Below are 18,087 nucleotides of genomic sequence, written 5' to 3'. Positions count from 1 at the left end.
TCTCCCTCTCCCTCTGCCTGATGCTCCCCCTGCTTATACTTTCTCCCTCTGTGTCAAAAAAAAAAAAAAAAAAAGAATGGGCCAGCCATTCAGAGGTGGAGAGGGGGTGAAGGGAGGCACTTAGGGATTTCAGGCATATATCAGGTTCTAGAAATGTGAACTCAGGGGCTATCCGAACCTATTAAGAAAAAAAATATCCATAACCTAACCAAAAGTGTGACTGTGAGTCCTTTCAATGGCATGCTGAAGCTTTAACAGGCCCTCCCAAGGATGATTTATTTTCCTACATGAATATACCATTGCTTGATTTTCCTATTTATTATCTATGAACTCAGTGCTCAGACTCTGTGAAGTTATACATGATAAACTTGTATATGATACAGTGATTTCTGTCTGGTAGCAAAGATAACCCTGAAGTTTATGATTTATTGCTGTGAAGGACATTAACCAATTTTATCTCTAGAACGCTTAGTCCTGTTTAAAGAAAAAGACTATGTAAACCCGATTCTTCAAAATGCTCCTGGAGAACAGTCTGATCATCTTATTGGCTTCCTCATTAATGAATGAGGTGAATAAAATCTTTGACATATGTTCATTTGACAGTTGGATGAGAGTCATGCTTTTAACTTTTTGAAAATTATATTTTGACAAAACTCACCATGGCTTAGCTCAGAGGTCTGGAGTCCAGAGATCAGCTTTAATGAATTCACAAAGCCCTAGAACTGTATGCATTTTAAAAGTAAATATCCTTTTAACTTAATCAGACTCTTCAGAGGGTCTTCGTGTCAAATGGCTAACCAAAGTAGAATCTCTCAAGACTCCTCACACACCCTTGCCTTGATTTTTTCCATCTTTTTGCCAAGTAACTTTCTGATTAATAATTTTGCTTCATGAGTATTCAGATATCAGGGAAGGAGAACCTTGTGTGGAGCACAAGGATTACAGTTCTTGTTAAATTAATTTATTAAAATTGTATTAAAAGTTTTGTAATTTAATATATTGGCTTCTTGACTTATGCATCTACCTCTACTATGAATCAATTTTTCCAGGTCTCATCACGTCAGGGTGATTGGACAAAGCTGAGTTCCTATATAAGCAAAGAAGCTGCATACCACACCAGGTGAGATGGAACTCTGGCTGGAGCAGTCCAGCCTGAGCAGCCTCTGTAGGCATCATCTCATTTCTTTCTAACTCTATAGGGTGGAGGCAGGGGAGATGATCATTCTAACTTTCTTCTCCTTATTGGTGTGGCACAAAAGCATTTGTGTCCTTTCTGCAATGAGTCAAAGGACATTGGAAGAAAGGTAATTTATATGCTCTCAGGGAATAAATAATTCATTTCTTATGAAGTCAGTCAACCTGTTGTCCCCTGATGTTAATTTCATGTGCTCCCCACAGACAAAACCCTGGCTTTTCCCAAGACTTTTTTGGAAATCCAAGCACTTTTGCAGACAGCTGGAATCTCACAGGCAACATTTCCATAAGGAGATGCTGATACCTCCTCCAGTTCCTCAGAAAGAGGGACTGTGGCATCCTGCCAAGTACCTAAAAATGGGTCGTTTCTCTTGGGCTCAAGGATTCTCTTTATAAAAGCTATACTTCCTAAGAGATAGCTCTCTTACTATTTTGTTTGGTAATTCTATTGAAAACACTTTACGGAGAGAAATGCCCAGGATGGCTGCAGATTGCAATACTTCAAAAAAAATTTCCTGTTTAATGTTTGAAATGTGGCAGAGTAGCTGAATGTCCTACAGAAACTGAATCAATGCAATGGCCTCTTGGGATGTCAACTCAGTTTGTGGAAGCCTTCCTATTGACAAGGCTAGGTTTAAAAGCAACATTTCCAAAAGTGCAAAAATAAAAATTGAGCTCTTGAGGCAAGTTTTTCAGCTTCAATATTAACAAAGGGGGGCCATGAACGATGAAGTGGTTCACGTTAATAAACAAGTAACTAAACAAGTGAATACAAGCAGCAACCAAGAATAATTAGCAGAAATGAATGTCTGAGATTAATGGATAAAGAAGATGTGGTATATATACACAATGGAATATTATGCAGCCATCAAAAGGAATGAGATCTTGCCATTTGCAACAACGTGGATGGAACTGGAGAGTGTTATGCTGAGTGAAATAAGTCAATCAGAGAAAGACATGTATCATATGACCTCACTGATATGAGGAATTCTTAATCTCAGGAAACAAACTGAGGGTTGCTGGAGTGGTGGGGGGGGGGGGGGAGGGGGTGGCTGGGTGATAGACATTGGGGAGGGTATGTGCTATGGTGAGCACTGTGAATTGTGCAAGACTGTTGAATCACAGATCTGTACTTCTGAAACAAATAATGCAATATATGTTAAGAAAAAAAAAGAAGATAGCAGGAGGGGAAGAATGAAGGGGAGTAAGTCGGTGGGGGAGACGAACCATGAGAGACGATGGTCTCTGAAAAACAAACTGAGGGTTCTAGAGGGGAGGGGGGTGGGGGGATGGGTTAGCCTGGTGATGGGTATTAAAGTGGGCACATTCTGCGTGGAGCACTGGGTGTTATGCACAAACAATGAATCATGGAACACTACATCAAAAACTAATGATGTAATGTATGGTTATTAACATAACAATAAAAAATTAAAAAAAAAAAAGAAATGAATGTCTGGGTCACCAGCATACAGCATCATTTGGACAGAGCAGAGACCCCACCAGTCTGAATTATGCCACAAAGTTGCATCAGGGGATTCTCAAACTTTTTCCTTAGAATATTCCTTCCACTTCATCATTCGGCAACTTTGTCTAGCTTCCTAGTTTTATTTATTCAAGCGTCCTTCCAGTAGCTGATTAGCTATCTTAAGTTTTAGTACAGAAGTGGACATAGATGGGTTAAATAATGTGGAATCTGACTTATTGAGATGGAAATTCTCTCTAGGGGAGAAATGTCCACTTTGGATGACAAGAGGGCTCCCTCTGCACCTTAAATGATCTCCCAGGACACTGATGAGTGTTTATTTGGTGCTCTTAGTTCAGAATGTCAAAGTATCTTCCAAAGGTGATTTCTTCAAAATCATATTTGGGGTTAGTCAATGACAGAACAAATGTTGGGACAACTGTCCCAACAAAATTGTTTGACCAGGTTACATTACCTTTTTTATGTTCTTTGTTCATAACGGTGGTGAAAAGAAGGACCACCCCTCCCGCCTTAGAAGGATTTCTGAGAGGGGGGAATCTGGGGGTGAGAAAGCTCTTGGAAGCTGTCATACCCTCATCCCAGATTGCTGAGACAAGAGCCATCATCAGGTAAAGTGTGCCAGGTCAAACACTCCTAGGACAATAATACTTAGTAGTTGTTTCACAATGGGAAGTTCAAAGTAATGGTAACAGGAAGGAGGTTCTTTTGGTAATAAATTTTTTTATTGTGGTAAAAGATATGTAACATAAAATCATTTTAAGTGTAGAGCTCTGTGGCATTAAGTGCACATTGTTGTGCAACCATCACCACCGTCTGTCTCCAGTACTTTTCCATCTTCGCACTGAAACTCTATATCCATTAAACACTAACTCCCAAGATTCTTTTTAAAAAAAATTTAAGACCAGATTGTGTGGTTTCCTGGTTGAAAAAAAACACCCAAAACCCATAATACCTGCTTTAGCAAGGTGTGCTCTCTTCCCAGATAGATATTAAGGAAATCAGATCTAATTCTCACTGATGAAAAATTATCTTGGCATTGAAGAACCTACTGTTGACCCCATTTGAAGGAGACCCATTCCTTCCCCTTTGGAATCATTAAAGACTGGGCCGATGAGGGCTCCCATTTGCAGCAGAAGCCTGATACATGAAGGGGTAGAATTTTCTCCTTGGATGGTGTTGATTGAAAAAAGAAAAAAGGGATGGGATCCTAACATAAAGGCACTGAAAATAGAAAAAAGGCTTAAAGGAAAAGAGAGAAGAGAGGTTGGGAGAGAATTGCTCTGGCTGTATGTGGGCAGTGGCTACTCTTTTGGACAGCACATATATGGAGTATTTCTATTATCAGAAAGTTTTATTAGATAGTGCAGCTATAACGTATAGTTTCCAGAGTTAGACAGACTTGATCCTGCCTACGTAGCATGCAAGCTCTGTGAATTTAAGCAAGATATTTTATCTTTTCAAGCCTTAGTTTTCTCATCTGCAAAATGGGGACAGTAACGATATCTTCCAGTGGAAGAACCAGCTAGCGGGACACGAAACATTTGTTTTCTTTTCTAGGCCCCAACAAGATCACATTTCATAGCCTCCTTTGCAGTTCAGTGTAGTCATATGACTAAGTTCTAGTCATTGGAATATAGGCAAGCAATGCCAAGTGCTGTTTTCAGCTAAAACTTCTGGAGAGAGCCCTCTCCACATCTTTTCCCTTCTGCGTGCTAAATGCAAATAGCAATGAAGCCCTAAGGTATGGATGAACCACAAGATAGAAGCAACTGCGTTCTCCAATGACTGCATGAAGGAGAGACAATGCTGATTAGGAAGATTTATCTTTGATTATTATGTAGGCTAGAAATAAACTTCTACTGCATGGGTGTTCTTGGTTACTGCGGTATCATTTCACCTAGGGTAAGTATAGAGTTGAATGAGATAATTTAAGCAAAGTGTCCAGTGTAGTACCAGGTAGCTGGTGAATGCCCAGTAAATGTTAGCTGTCTTTCCGTAGTGAAGAGCAAGGACCACAGAGCATGAGAGACCCGGGTTTAAATTAGGCTGCACTACTTAGCTGTGTAATCTTAAGCAATTTGCTTACACATATTCTTGAATTCCCAATCTGTAAAAAAGAGAGAATATTAATGAAAAGTGAAAGAATTATTAAAGTTGAGAGAGTATGTAGCTTTTCTCTCATTTAGAAGCCCCCTTTATTCCTGCATGATTTCACACTATTTAAGCTGGTTATTGCTTTCCCATGCCCCAGTATTGATTACAGATCTCAGTAGAGGCAGCCTGCTGGGTCTGGGATGCCATTTACTTAAGTGGAGTTAAGAATTCCTGTGCCATGGCCGATCCAATATAGAGACACCTAGATAAGTCTGCAATCCTCTGGTAATTGTAGGACATTTAGGCTGAGTGAACTATTGACAGGCACAAACCCAGGAGCCCTTGAGCCCAGAAGGCCATAAAAAAAGCACTTGAATTTTAACAGATCTCAAGAGAACAAAACAAGTCCATGGGCCATTCAGGCTCTTTTTCCCCCTTTCAGTTGTAAGGTAGTTAGAGAAGGAAGTGAATTTGCTTTCAACTGCCTGAGACTGTCTTTATTACAGGGGTTTCCAACAATGCCAAATATAGTTACTGATGGACCTCTTAATTCCACCTTCCTGTGTTTTGCACCAAGAATCAGAAAATGTTGGTGTAATCCATGGGATACCTAATAATCAAATCTATAGGTTTGGGGGAATTACAGGGCTGAATTGGGGTCACTGTCAAGGACTGAGATCTGGGGGATAGAACTGAGATTTTGTTTGTTTGTTTTTTTGTTTTCCTTTTCAAGCATTAAGAGTCAGAAGGTTTGTTAGAGAAAAACAGGATGAAGCAGAAAGAAAACAAGTTTGGCAACAAGCCCAAAGAATCAGAAGAAAAATAAGAGGCACTTAGGAATCCAGGAGTTAGGAGTCACATGGTGTTGGGAATAAAGGGGGAAGGTCCAAGGCAAACTCAAAAACGTATTCCTAGAGTCCAGTCCATTTGGCACTTGTGAGTCACTCTGGCTCAGAGAGTACAAAGCAAAGACAATGAATTTTGGTGAAAATACAATTTCAACTCAAGATGGCCTGGTCACACTTGAGAAAGGGAGAAATTAGAACCATTAGTTCTAATTACAGAGAACCATTAGTTCTCTGTAACCAAAGGACAAATGTTAAGGATTTCATATACGAGGAAGAGCAGAATGTATACATACATATACACTCAGCTTTGCAATAAAAATACTGACCTACCTAAGAGAAGTACCAGCAGGTCAGCTAGGTTTGGAGAATCAATAGGAAGACAGTGTTTCTCAATGTGTGGTTGGCAAATGGCTTGCACCAACATTGTTTAGGAAAGTTGCTAAAGTGAAGCTTCCAGGACCACTGGGGTCTAGGATCCCGGTTCAGTAGAGCACCTTTCTGATTGGCCAGAAATCCGACTTTGGGGGTGTCATATGGGGGCTCATGAACATGGCTATTCTAAATCAATCATGCATGGCTACAGAAAAGAGAGGGCATAAAGGGTGAGTAAGATGAATCGTGGGTAAAAATGTCATTTGTTAGTTGCTTTGGACTTTGGGCCTCCTCTCATGCTGTCATGGGCTCTTGAGTCCTATAGCCTCTGCTTTGACTTTGGGGACCTGCTTCTCCTTTTTTTCTGTTACTTCCTTCTGCCTGTTTTCTTGCTTGTTCCCATTGCACCATGACCTCAGTGAAAAACTGGGCCTCTCTCTTGCATAGGCATGGGGACAGGTTGATACAGAGATCACCCTAGATACCTCTCCAAGGCAACCATACTCAGAAAATACCTGATGAACTCTGCATGGAGAAAGTGTCCAGGTTACCTGTGTGGTTTGAGAATTAGAGGAGATAGGAAATGGCCTTGAGGTGCTTATATGGTGTCTTTCTTTCTTTTTTTTTAAGATTTTATTTGTTTATTTGAGAGAGATACAGAGAGAGACAGAACATGAGCAGGGAGGAAGGGCACAGGGAGAGGGAGAAGCAGACCCCCTGCCGAGCAGGGAGCCAAATACAGGGCTCAATCTCAGGACCCTGGGATCATGACTTGAGCTGAAGGCAGACAGTTAACCTACTGAGCCACCCAGGTGCCTCTATATGGTGTTTTTCTAGACTTTTCTGTCATGGCATCTTCCCATAGTATGAGGTACAGTTAGGGTGTTAACAATGTGTTAATAATGCCTGCTGATAGTGCCTTCTCACCCTCTTCTCTTAGACCCTTGTCTGGTAGAATCTATTCTGAATACTAGCATTGCCTTCTAAAGAATATATACTGGATATTCATAATGCATTGATGAAATCAAAAGAAATTATTAATATCACATTTCATGGAATTTAAGAGGCACAGATTTTCTTATAACCACACATTGGTAAGAGAACATTGCATTATGACTTCATTAAGAACTTTTTCCCCCCTTAGTGGTGATTTATATAACTGGTAGTTTCTCAGACTTCATGAAATATGTTATATACAGACAAATCTTGTTTCTGTTAACTGTTAGAATGATGGTAAATAAAACATTCTAGTTGGTTCAGGGTTAAGTGATATGCTTTATCAAGATGATTTATTTTCTAAGAAAGACAACAAAATAGAGACAGTACACCTCGATAAAAAGAGCATTAAAATTCACATTTGATTGCATGGGGGTGTTGAGCCTCAGTTTCTTCATCTGTAAAATGACGATGAAGCTACCTCACTGTATGTTTGGAAGTAAATGAAACTAGGATTTTGATAGGGGCTGTAATATGTCATAGAAATCATGGATAAATTCATTAAACAGCTAATATTAAATACAAGTCTACATCTATTCAGGAAGTAGAGCAGTGTCTTTTGTCTCTAGGGTTACCAATACAAACAAGAATCTTCTCTGAATGCCAGCACAGGTCTTTGAGGCTCAGTACATGTGGCTAAGAAAGCGCTAAGCCTCTGACACCTTCATAATCACTTCAAAAATTAATTTAAGTCAGAATGAAGGGAAAAGCACTATAGAATTTTCCACTATGGTGATGAATAAGACAAAGATGTCTTCTTTCTCCTTTACTATTCAACATTGTATTGGGAGTATTAGTCCATGAAAATAAAGAAGAGCGATAACTAGAACCATCAGGATAGTAAGTATGGGTAAAAGCTCTCTCTATTTTCAGATGATATAACTATACAGTTGCAAAATGCTGAAAAAGTAATAGAAAATTACTATAAACAATAATAAAACTTAATAAAATTGCAGTTTAAGAAAACAAACAAAATTCAGGGCACCCGGTGGCTCAGTCGGTTAAGCGTCTGCCTTCAGCTCAGGTCATGATCCCAGGGCCCTGGAATCAAACCCCACATCGGGCTCCCTGCTCAGTGGGAGCCTGCTTCTCCCTCTCCCTCTGCCCGTCCCCCTGCTTGTGAGCTCTCTCTCTCTCACTCACTCTCTCTCTCTCAAATAAATAAAATCTTTTTAAAAAAGAAAACAAAATTCAATAACCTTTATATTGACAAATGATAGAAGGCATAATGAAGGATTCCATTTATAAGAGTCGAAGAAACAAATAAAAACTAGGCATAAATTGAAATATAAATGTTGGAAACTTATAAGAGAAAAACACTAAGCACTCCTGTAGACATAAAAGAAGACTTGAACAAATGGGGAGACATAACATATTCTAGGATAGGAAGATGCAATATTAAAGAGGTTTCCTCTGCAATATCAATAAAAATACCATCAAGGTTTTTTCCCCCCTGGTACTAGTTGTTTGTAAAGCTAAATGGACAGAAAAAAGCAAGCAAAATGTCCAGAAAAACCCTTAAAAAGACAAGGAATACAGAAATGGAAGGAGCTAGCTCCGCCAAGTATTAAAGTATACTACAAAATGCCTGTAAGAGAAGATGGTAAAAAGTGGTATAGGGACAGGAAAGGAAGCTACATTTTTCTGAATATACTTATTCTGTAGTTTTGACTTGAGAATCATGTAAACATTTTACATAGTTATAGACCAAAATTAAATTTGTAAAATAAATTCCTAGAAACTGAACGCAAAATGAAACAAATGAACTGAGAGTTCTATGGGATTGAGGTTTAGCTATGGAGAGGAATTGTTTCAAGAAGACTTTTAATAGGGCACCTGGGTGGCTCAGTTGGTTAAGTGTCATGACCTTCGGCTCAGGTCATGATCCTGGAGTCCCAGGATCGAGTCCCGCATCAGGCTCCCTGCTCGGCGAGGAGCCTGCTTCTCCCTCTGGCCCTCCCCCCTCTCATGGACTCTCTCTCTCTCATTCTCGCTCTCTGAAATAAATAAATCTTAAAAAAAAAAGAAGACTTTTAATATACAACTCAGCATCTACAAGATGGATCCAATGGTGAAAAAGAATTTCAAAATTTCAAAATTCATGAATTTTGAAATGTATACCAGAAAGCAAGGAAACTATTACTTACTATTAAGTTATGTCAAAAGAACTCGAGTTAAGGTGATTAACATAAGATAATAAAACAAAATAGAAAAAAATAAAAAGAACTCGAGTTAACTTAAAGCAATTTTCATTGGTTAAACATGCAGCAATTCAAGATTTCAAAGGAATAATAACTGAAATAGACTGAAACTCTCAGATATATTTTTAAAAATCTATAAATTTTTTAAAAGATTTTATTTATTTGAGAGTGGGCGAGAGAGAGAGCAAGGGGCAGGGGCAGAGGGAAAGGGAGAAGCAGACTCCCTGCTGAGCAGGGAGTCCGACATGGGGCTCGATCCTGGGACCCTGGGATCATGACCTGAGCTGAAGGCAGACACTTAACCCACTGAGCCACCCAGGCACCCCCAAATCCATAATTCTTAATAATACTGGGGGACTTCACTAGTCACCTATGGAGGATGCAAGAGAAGTAATTTATTATTCTGAAAATTGGTTTAAAAAGAAGGAAAGATAAAACATTTTTCCTATCTTTCTTATATGAATCACACCTCAGGGAATCAAACAGTTATTAAAGGGAAAGTTTTTCTTTACAGAAGACATTAAACAATAAATAAAGAAGTAATGATAGAATGGGAAAGTTACCATCTTGAAAACCCTAACAAACTAACGAAATGTAGGCAATGTTCCTCAATGACTGTTCACGCCCTGAGAAAGCTGCATCACTTATAAAAAGCATTCTTGCTAGAAAACAGATCTCAAATATGATCAAGCCCAACTACTCACTTATAGGGAACACAGATGTGAGAAATGCCACAGGATAAACCAATATGGTTTCTTCAATAAGTAAATTGCAAGGAAAAAAAAAGAAGGAACTAACAGATTAAAAGAAACTTCAGAGGTATTTTGGTCTAATGCAATGCTTGGACCTTATTTAGACCCCAATTTGAAAAAAAAAGAAAAGCAATATATATATATATATATATATATATATCTTAATAAATGAGGCAGGCTGTCAGTCAAATATGAATAGTGGCAGAATATTTGATGATATTAAGGAGGCTTAGTTAATATTCTTATATATATAATATAATTAGATGTCATATAATGGTTTTATGGTTATGTTTATAGAATGATTCCTTACTCTTTAGAGATACATACTGAAGCATTTTGGGGTGAAATGATATCTGGGACAGGGCCACATCATGACCTTCATTGGCCCTCAGCACTTCTGCCTTCATGGGTCCCCTCCCACCATAGTCGACTTTTGGGATCCTAAAAATGTCATTGCTTTCTGAGGTGAGAAAAAATTAAAACATTTTATTCAATCTTACAAGTTTATTTTTTCCTTTCTAATCTTAAAAGAAATGAAAACATCTTCGTGGACTCCTGAAAGTCTGCTGGGCCCTGGCACTGTGCTTAATGGATGCGTTTGCCCTGGTCTGGGATTTGCTTCAAAACAATCCAGTGGGGAGAGGAAGGGGGAAATGGGTATTAGGGCTGTGTGTGAAGGAAAATTCGCCATGAGACGGTAATTGTTGAAGTTGTGTGCCTGGGCATGGGGAGTTATCATATCATCTTTCTCCTTTTATGTATGTTTGAACATTTCCACAATAAGTTAAAGCATCAGTTTCTGAAGAAAAGGCTTCTTTGAATGTTTTTATTTTTTACACAAAGGAGCAGTACAGAATAAATAAAAGCAAAATAAAAAGCTGGTTATTTGAACTTCATGTTCACGTGGGTCCTGAATAAATGAGAATCAAAGATATCAAGCTTCATTTGACACAAAGACCTAATTGTTAAAATTTTGCTAAGATTTAAAATCTAACCTGAGAGAGTTTTTAAAATTAAAAATTTTTAAATTTGCTTTCTAGTGTTTTGATGGTAGGAAGAATGACACCCATATGGATGAAAATGCTGCCTACCAATAAGGTACCATTTTATTTTGGAGCGAGCTGGCTAGGGACAGCATTATGAGAATTTCACAGTGGCCTTTGTGACAAAATAATGAATACAAATAAAGGGCAATACAGGAAGTCTATCCTGCCTTTCAGAAAAGCTGCATTTGGATATTGTGAGCAGGTGAGTGCAATATAGGCTTTGTGACTGGGAAAACCCCAGTATACCAAATACTGGTGTGGGTAATTCTCCACCTCACCCCAACCCCCGCCCCAGTAAGGTTAGACACCCCCCGCTGACCTCTCAGTACTTCCCTCCCTCCTCTATCCATTCACTCTGCAAAAAGGTACTGGATATCTGCTCTGTGCCAAGTACTGTGCTTGACACCTGTATACACAGTGAACAAAACATGGATCTCACCCTGTAGGGGCAAACTGGAAAGAACAAGGCAGCTACTGAGGAGACAGAGATGTAAATGGAAATTTTCAAAACAAGTTGAGAGGTATTTTATTTTAAGATTTTCTTTATTTGTCAGAGAGAGAGAGCATGAGTATGGGGGGGAGGGGAGAGGGAGAAGCAGGCTCCCCACTGAGCAAGGATCCCCATGCAGGACTCGATCCCAGGACCCTGAGATCATGACCTGAGCCAAAGCCAGCTGCTTAACCAACTGAGCCACCCAGGCGTCCCACAACTTGAGAGGTATTTTAATGGGGTAGGTGGAGAGGGTTAGAAGGCATCCCACAGAAGTGAAAGAGGAAAGTTTTCTGGAAGTGGAGGGAGATTTAAGAGACCTGAAGTGCAGTAGCATGTTTCAGGAAAAGCCGATGGAGGAACGCATTCTGAGCAGAGAGAGAGGTGTGTGCAAAGCTGAGAAGGCTGGGACGGTGCAGATAGGTATGAATGCGGGCAGAAAAGTGGTGGTAAAGGGGAGACTGGGTGCTGGAAAATGCTGTGGAGACACTAGGCCATGGGAAAGTGGTCATGAAGAAGCAAATGTCAGGGCGCCTGGGTGGCACAGTTGGTTGAGCATCCAACTCTTGGTTTCAGCTCAGGTCATGATCTCAGGGTCATGAGATCAAGCCCTGTGTTGGGCTCCATGCTCAGCACAGAGTCTGCTTGAGATTCTCTCTCCCCTTCCCTCTGCCCCTCTCACTCATGCCCTCTCTCAAATAAATAAGTAAGTCTTAAAAAAAAAAGAGAGAGAAGCAAATGTCTACACCAGGGTCCTTCAAGTATGGGCTGAAACCAGCAGCAGCAACATCACCCAGGAACTTGTTAGGATGCAAAATTCTCAGGCCCATTGTAGACCTCCTGTATCAGAAACTATGAAGCTGGGGTTCAGCAGTCTGCGTTTCAGCGAGTTTTCTATGTGATTCCGACGCATGCTAAGTTTGAAACCATTGGTTCTCAATCGGGAGTAATTTTACCCTCCGGGAAATATTTAGCAATGTCTGAATAGACCTTTGGCTGTAAGACTGATGGGGCTGGAGTACTGCTAGCATCTAGTAACCAGGAATGCTGCCAAACATTGTAGAATGCATAGGACAAGCCCCCACAACAAAATCCAAATGTCAACAGTGCAGCTGTTGAGAAGCCCTGATCCTTCCTTCTTCCCTTCCTCCCTCTCCCTCTCCAACTCCCTGTATCTTTCTTTCTCCTTCTTTCTCATCTATCTATCACCCATCATCTACCTCCTTTATTCCCACTTGTTCCCCTACAGACAGCAGAACACTCACAAGACCATAGAGGGCTCCTTTTGTGAATTTTTGTTTATACCATTTCAGACAACCCTCTCCTTTTATTCAATTCATAACTCCCTATGACAAAATTGATCTATGGCTAATGGACATATTATTTGATTTCTGCCCCACATAGGGCCAGTTATCTCATTGGGAATGGAAGGGAGGCTGCCCAGAATAGAGGCAGCAATCACCACCTTGGGCCCGACGCTGAAGCTCTTGGCATTCTGCATATGAACTGACAAATGAAATCCTAAACAGCCAGGAGTCCTGATTTTGACATGAAAGACAGTCCCAATGGCAAGTGAGGCTTGAAATATCTTAGCTCTTATCGGAGACAAGATATTTGGGACAACTCTGAGTTGCTCCTCGAGAACATGGAGGGAAGCATGTCTGCTGAGAGTTCAAGCACCGAGTCCACATAGAACAGTGTGAAGCAAAGATATACAAGGTCACATTAAAGAAGCTGGGACTAATCAACCAGACAGGATTCTAATCTGACAATACTGTCAAATCAAAAGAATTCTATCAGAAGAAGGTTTGTGGGGCAAAAAGAGTGAAGACAATGTAAAGTTACGAAGACAAACACTGGCAAAGCCCATCTAACAGTTTCCAGGGGATTAGGTGCCCTGAAAGATGAACATGGATGATTAGTTTGCCTCATGGACCTATCTTCCCATAGTGGAGGTAGAGGCCCTAGGCTTTCAGAGTCTGAAGCCATTCACCATCCCTGTTATTCAGCACCCCTGGCTCTGCTGTCAGACTATTATAGCAGCCTTCTGAGAGCTGTCTTTCCTATGGCTGGCCCACAGAGAGACAGTGTCTTGATTAAGCTGATGTGAATGCTGAGGTTGCTTGATGGGCATGTTTCTCACTGAACATGAATTAATCGGCCTTTCAATTTATAGGTTCCAGTCTCTACTGAATTTACTTAGTCATCCTGAATTGGTAGAATCAACTCTGGGGCATGGATAACATGGAGCTTCTGGACTCCCAAGGCAGAAGGAGGGTCAGAACTTAGACCATAAAAAATGCTTCCTGGAGTCTGCTCCTGGCATTCTACCTCTTGTTTTTCTTTGGTCACCCTCACAAGGTGTCTTTTCTTCCAACATATATATTCCCATGATACCCAAAAAGCATTTATGGTAGATTGAAAAAAATGGTCACCATACTTGGCAGTTCTCACCAAGAGGCAGTCTATTTCCTCACCCCTTGAATCTGGGATGGCCATGTGACTTGCTCTGGCCAATAGAATGTGGAGGAAGTGACCTCATATGAGTTCTGTGACTAGACCTTAAGAGACTTTGTTTACAGCTTCTGTTCTTGCTCTTTCAGAACTCTAAGGTCACTATGTGTATAAGTCTCCAAGCTAACCTTCTGGATGACGAGAGATAAATGGCTCAAATGCCCAGTCATTCCAGATGATAAGCTAGTCAAGCCCCAGAAGCAGAGTCACCTTGCAAATACATGAGAGTCCAAGCAAGACCAAGAGAAGAATCTCCTAGATTAACTCAATTTGCTGATGCATAGGGTCATAAGCTAAATAAATGATTATTGTTTTAAGCTACTAAATTTTGGATTGTCTGTTATGCAACAGCAGATAACTGATACAGTGTTTGTATTTTTAATATTTCCCAATTGCACCATGAACTTATTGCCACAGTTTTTCTCTGAGAAGCCACGGATTTTGCCTCTTGACATAACACAGTCAGGATTTATCTTGGACTATCTCATGAGCTTCAGTGGCTCCTGCAGAGGAAATAGCCCCTGCATCTTCCATCAAGATGCTAAGAGATCTGCGTAAGTGGTACAGAAAATGTTGGGTTTGCCAACATTCACATGAGGAGAAAGAGGAGAGTTAAATACATAAACAATTGCATTTCTTGGACATAGATTTCTGACCTTCAGCCGGCGGTCTGGATCTCCACTGCATAGAGAATTGACTGATACTTTGAATGATTTCCAGGCTGGACTTAAGTTATTCATAACAACCTGAGGAAAGAAAGAGAGGAAGAGGAGTGGTGGGTTGGGGAAGAAATACTTGACATTTTCAGATTTCAACATAGAAACTGTTAGAGAAGCATTGTGGTGCTTATGAAAAGGACAATTGCCTGGAATAGATGTCTTAATGCAAATATGGAGTAGAAAATCTTTTAAGGGTTCCCATTAAGTGGGTCATTATGGGCAGAACTCTTGTGGCCACTGGTCTGGCTGTTGTCTCATAAATAATGACAGTAATATAGTCCAGCATGTGGAGGCTAGGGATGACCCTTCTATATCAAATGGAGTTAGGATTGAGGAAGCAGGCCTGCCTCTGTCCTCTGATAAAGGATCTCCAGTTCTATAGGACTGTCATTCCTATGGCAGTGTAAGTAAAGACCATTGGTTGGTGTAGAGAGTGTTAGTAGGTCATTTCTACTGCTAAAGAATTGAATGGTTTTTGGTAACTCATGACCTCGAGTCAGAGCAGATTGCAAGTCAGAGGAGAAGTTTCTAAAAGAAAAATCCCAGGAGTATACTTATACCAGCTATCCTAGGAAGGCAAAATAGGGCAGATCTTCAAATCTTTAGTGTCACAAACTAAGTTTATAACAGTGAAGTCCTTTTGGAAGCAGGTTACTAATTAATCCTGCCCAAGAATCCATACAAGTCATCTTAGTCTGCCATCACTATGATTCAAATAAGTCAACTGGGCTTAGAATACATGAGTATTTGCTCTGTGCCTGGAATTGTACTGTGTACTTTAGGATAGGGGTTCCCAAAGTGTGGTCCTTAGAATAGTAGGAGAACCAGCATCGCCTAGGAACTTGTTAAAAGTGCTATGGTGAGTGCTGTGAATTGCACAAGACTGTTGAATCACAGATCTGTACCTCTGAAATAAATAATACATTATATGTTAACAAAAAAAAAGAAGAAGGGGGAAGTATGAAGGGGGGGAAATTGGAGGGGGAGACGAACCATGAGAGATGATGGACTCTGAAAAACAAACAGGGTTCTAGAGGGGAGGTAGGTGGGAGGATGGGTTAGCCTGGTGATGGGTATTAAAGAGGGCACATTCTGCATGGAGCACTGGGTGTTATACGCAAATAATGAATCATGGAACACTAAATCAAAAACAAATGATGTAATGTATGGTGATTAACATAACAATAAAAAAGAAAATAAAAAGAACACAAGAAACAAACAAACAAAAAAAGGTGCAGATTTTGACGTTGTACCCAGACCTCCTGACAGAAACTCTGGAGGTGGGCCCCCTATATGATTCTGATGCATGAAATTCAAGAACTACTGCTCTAGGGTACGTACAACTGAAGTCAAATACAATTCTGTCATATCGATTTTTCTTCCTATGAAATTTTTAGTTAGCAGAAGTCTTAGCATTATAAAAAAATTAATTCTCTATCTAAATAACATAATTATTTTATAAGTGATTCTCTCTTATACTGGATTCCTTAATATAACTATGAATTATTGATTGTATCATGGACTCTAATTATTAAATTTCTTTTAATGCATTAAAGTACAAAAATAATGTTCGTGTGGGGCTTTGTCTTGTGCCCTGATACCCTGGGGATGATCAAAGTGATAGTGAGAAGAAAAATTCGATAAAAGCATTTGGGTTAATTTAAAGTTCTCACCTTTATATAAAAACACTAAGAAGTGATGATATTTCATTGCAACAGTTTTGAAAAGCTCAATAGCAGATTAAAGTTTCAACTAGAAATTTCCTATGAAATTAGAATTTGTGTGTGTGTGTGTGTGTGTGTGTGTGTGTGCTCTTCCCCTAAGAAAACAGTATTCTTAGTATTTATTTCATATCTGTTGAATAAGAAAGACGAAAAAAATCGATGTCATGTTGCTGACTCATTGGAAAACTTTACAATCACATTTCTTGTGAGACTCCAGAGGCCCCTCAGGAATGAGGTATGGGAGTTCTAGAGATTCTTGGGAATAGGAGAATTTATCAATTCCAATAATGAGAAAAGGACTGCTGTCAGGAGTAGAGGAGAGGGGGATCTTGTGAGAGAAGTCTAATAACACAACTCCCATCTCCTTTCTGTCTGCACATTAAAGCCCTCACTCACTGACCGGAGCAAAAGAATGAATGGACACAACACTTCTAATTCTCACCAAAGTTTATTTACTTCTCCTGGAAGAAGTCTGTCCCACCAAAGGAATCTGTATGTGTGAAAAAGACTCTATTTGGTTGTGGCAATTTGGTGCCACTCAGGGAAACTATTGCACCTCAATCTACTCCCCAGGGATTAAATTCCAGATAATCACATTGTACTATAACATGTAGTAGACATATTATCTATACTCAACTCCATTCATTATCCATTCTTTTATTAAGCACATTTTATTAAATGACAACTATGTACCATATCCATAGACTTTGCCCATTCAAGACTATTTAATTCTTGTCTACCTTAAATATAACACAAAAAGTTCCCCTAATGCTACTTGCAACTCTATTACTTTAGGAAAATGGAAATGGATTTCTAATGTGAGGTAGTGGGAACATGGCATCCCCACAAACATCCGATGAAAGTCATGAGGGTTTCTTCATTTACTCCACCAGTGGTGTGTGTGTGTGTGTGTGTGTGTGTATACAACAGTCTTCTTTCAGCTCTGTTATTCATCACAATCACCCCACATCCTCCTTATCAATGTACTTCTCATCCCTACAGGCTCTCTTGGACTAGCTTATAAATAAAATAAAATAAAAAGTGGAGATTGGGGTTGGTCATTGAACGGGTGTGTGGTACTGGGTGGTGGTGGTAGTAATAAGGGATAAGTTTTGGAGCCCCAGGGAGAAAGAGGAGGGGGCTCAAGAAGGAGATGCAGCTAGGCCAAGTGGCAGCTGAGATAGGACAGCTGTTCATATGATAGGCCTGACATCAGCCTGGTGTATGAACTTTTACTGTGGAGGCAGATTGGTTTCCCAAATTATAGTGAAGCTCAGGCCAAACAAACTTGGTTCAAACCTCTGCTCTACCCCTTGCTAACTATGAGAACTTGGAAAGTCATTTGACTTCCCAAAGGTTCTGTTAATCAACTATAAAATGTGGGTAATAATAATCATGTCAAGGGATTGCTGTGAGAAGAAAATAAAGTAACGCATATAAATCACTAAGCACGATGCTTGGCACTTAATCACTCTCATTAAATGTTAGCTAATATTCATATTTTTATTACTAATAAATTGCTGACTGAATGTATTGAAGGTCAACAATGGAAAATTTGGGTGAGAAAGGGTCTTGTAATATATCTAAACTGAGAATTAAAAAAGCTACAAAAGGCAGAGAGTCCTCTTAAAGACAGTGAAGATTCCAGGCTACA

At 39.8% G+C, this 18,087-nt stretch overlaps 1 protein-coding gene and 1 long non-coding RNA gene across 8 annotated transcripts in view; one reads left to right on the top strand and one right to left on the bottom strand.

Annotated features, from left to right (window-relative positions):
- The window catches only part of LOC141374023 (uncharacterized), a 29,257-nt gene extending 27,671 nt beyond the window's left edge, over positions 1-1,586 (top strand). Inside the window, exons 2-3 of the long non-coding RNA XR_012380570.1 lie at positions 1,050-1,120; positions 1,399-1,586. This is a non-coding gene — a long non-coding RNA (uncharacterized lncRNA). The remainder of the gene's footprint in view (positions 1-1,049; positions 1,121-1,398) is intronic.
- Positions 1-18,087, bottom strand: part of CPNE4 (copine 4) — a 516,611-nt gene that overhangs the window by 110,739 nt on the left and 387,785 nt on the right. For all 7 annotated transcript variants that reach the window (XM_073900035.1, XM_073900038.1, XM_073900041.1 and 4 more), the window contains one exon: positions 14,647-14,736. In XM_073900035.1, the coding sequence (XP_073756136.1) occupies positions 14,647-14,736 (90 nt within the window). The remainder of the gene's footprint in view (positions 1-14,646; positions 14,737-18,087) is intronic.

This window comes from Callorhinus ursinus, unplaced genomic scaffold, assembly GCF_003265705.2.
Source record: "Callorhinus ursinus isolate GAN/ISIS: 27379988/994484 unplaced genomic scaffold, GSC_fseal_2.0 scaffold1, whole genome shotgun sequence".
Taxonomy (NCBI): Eukaryota; Metazoa; Chordata; class Mammalia; order Carnivora; family Otariidae; genus Callorhinus; species Callorhinus ursinus.
The sequence above is the reverse complement of the archived record's forward strand: the minus strand, read 5'-3'. Positions and strand labels throughout refer to the sequence as shown.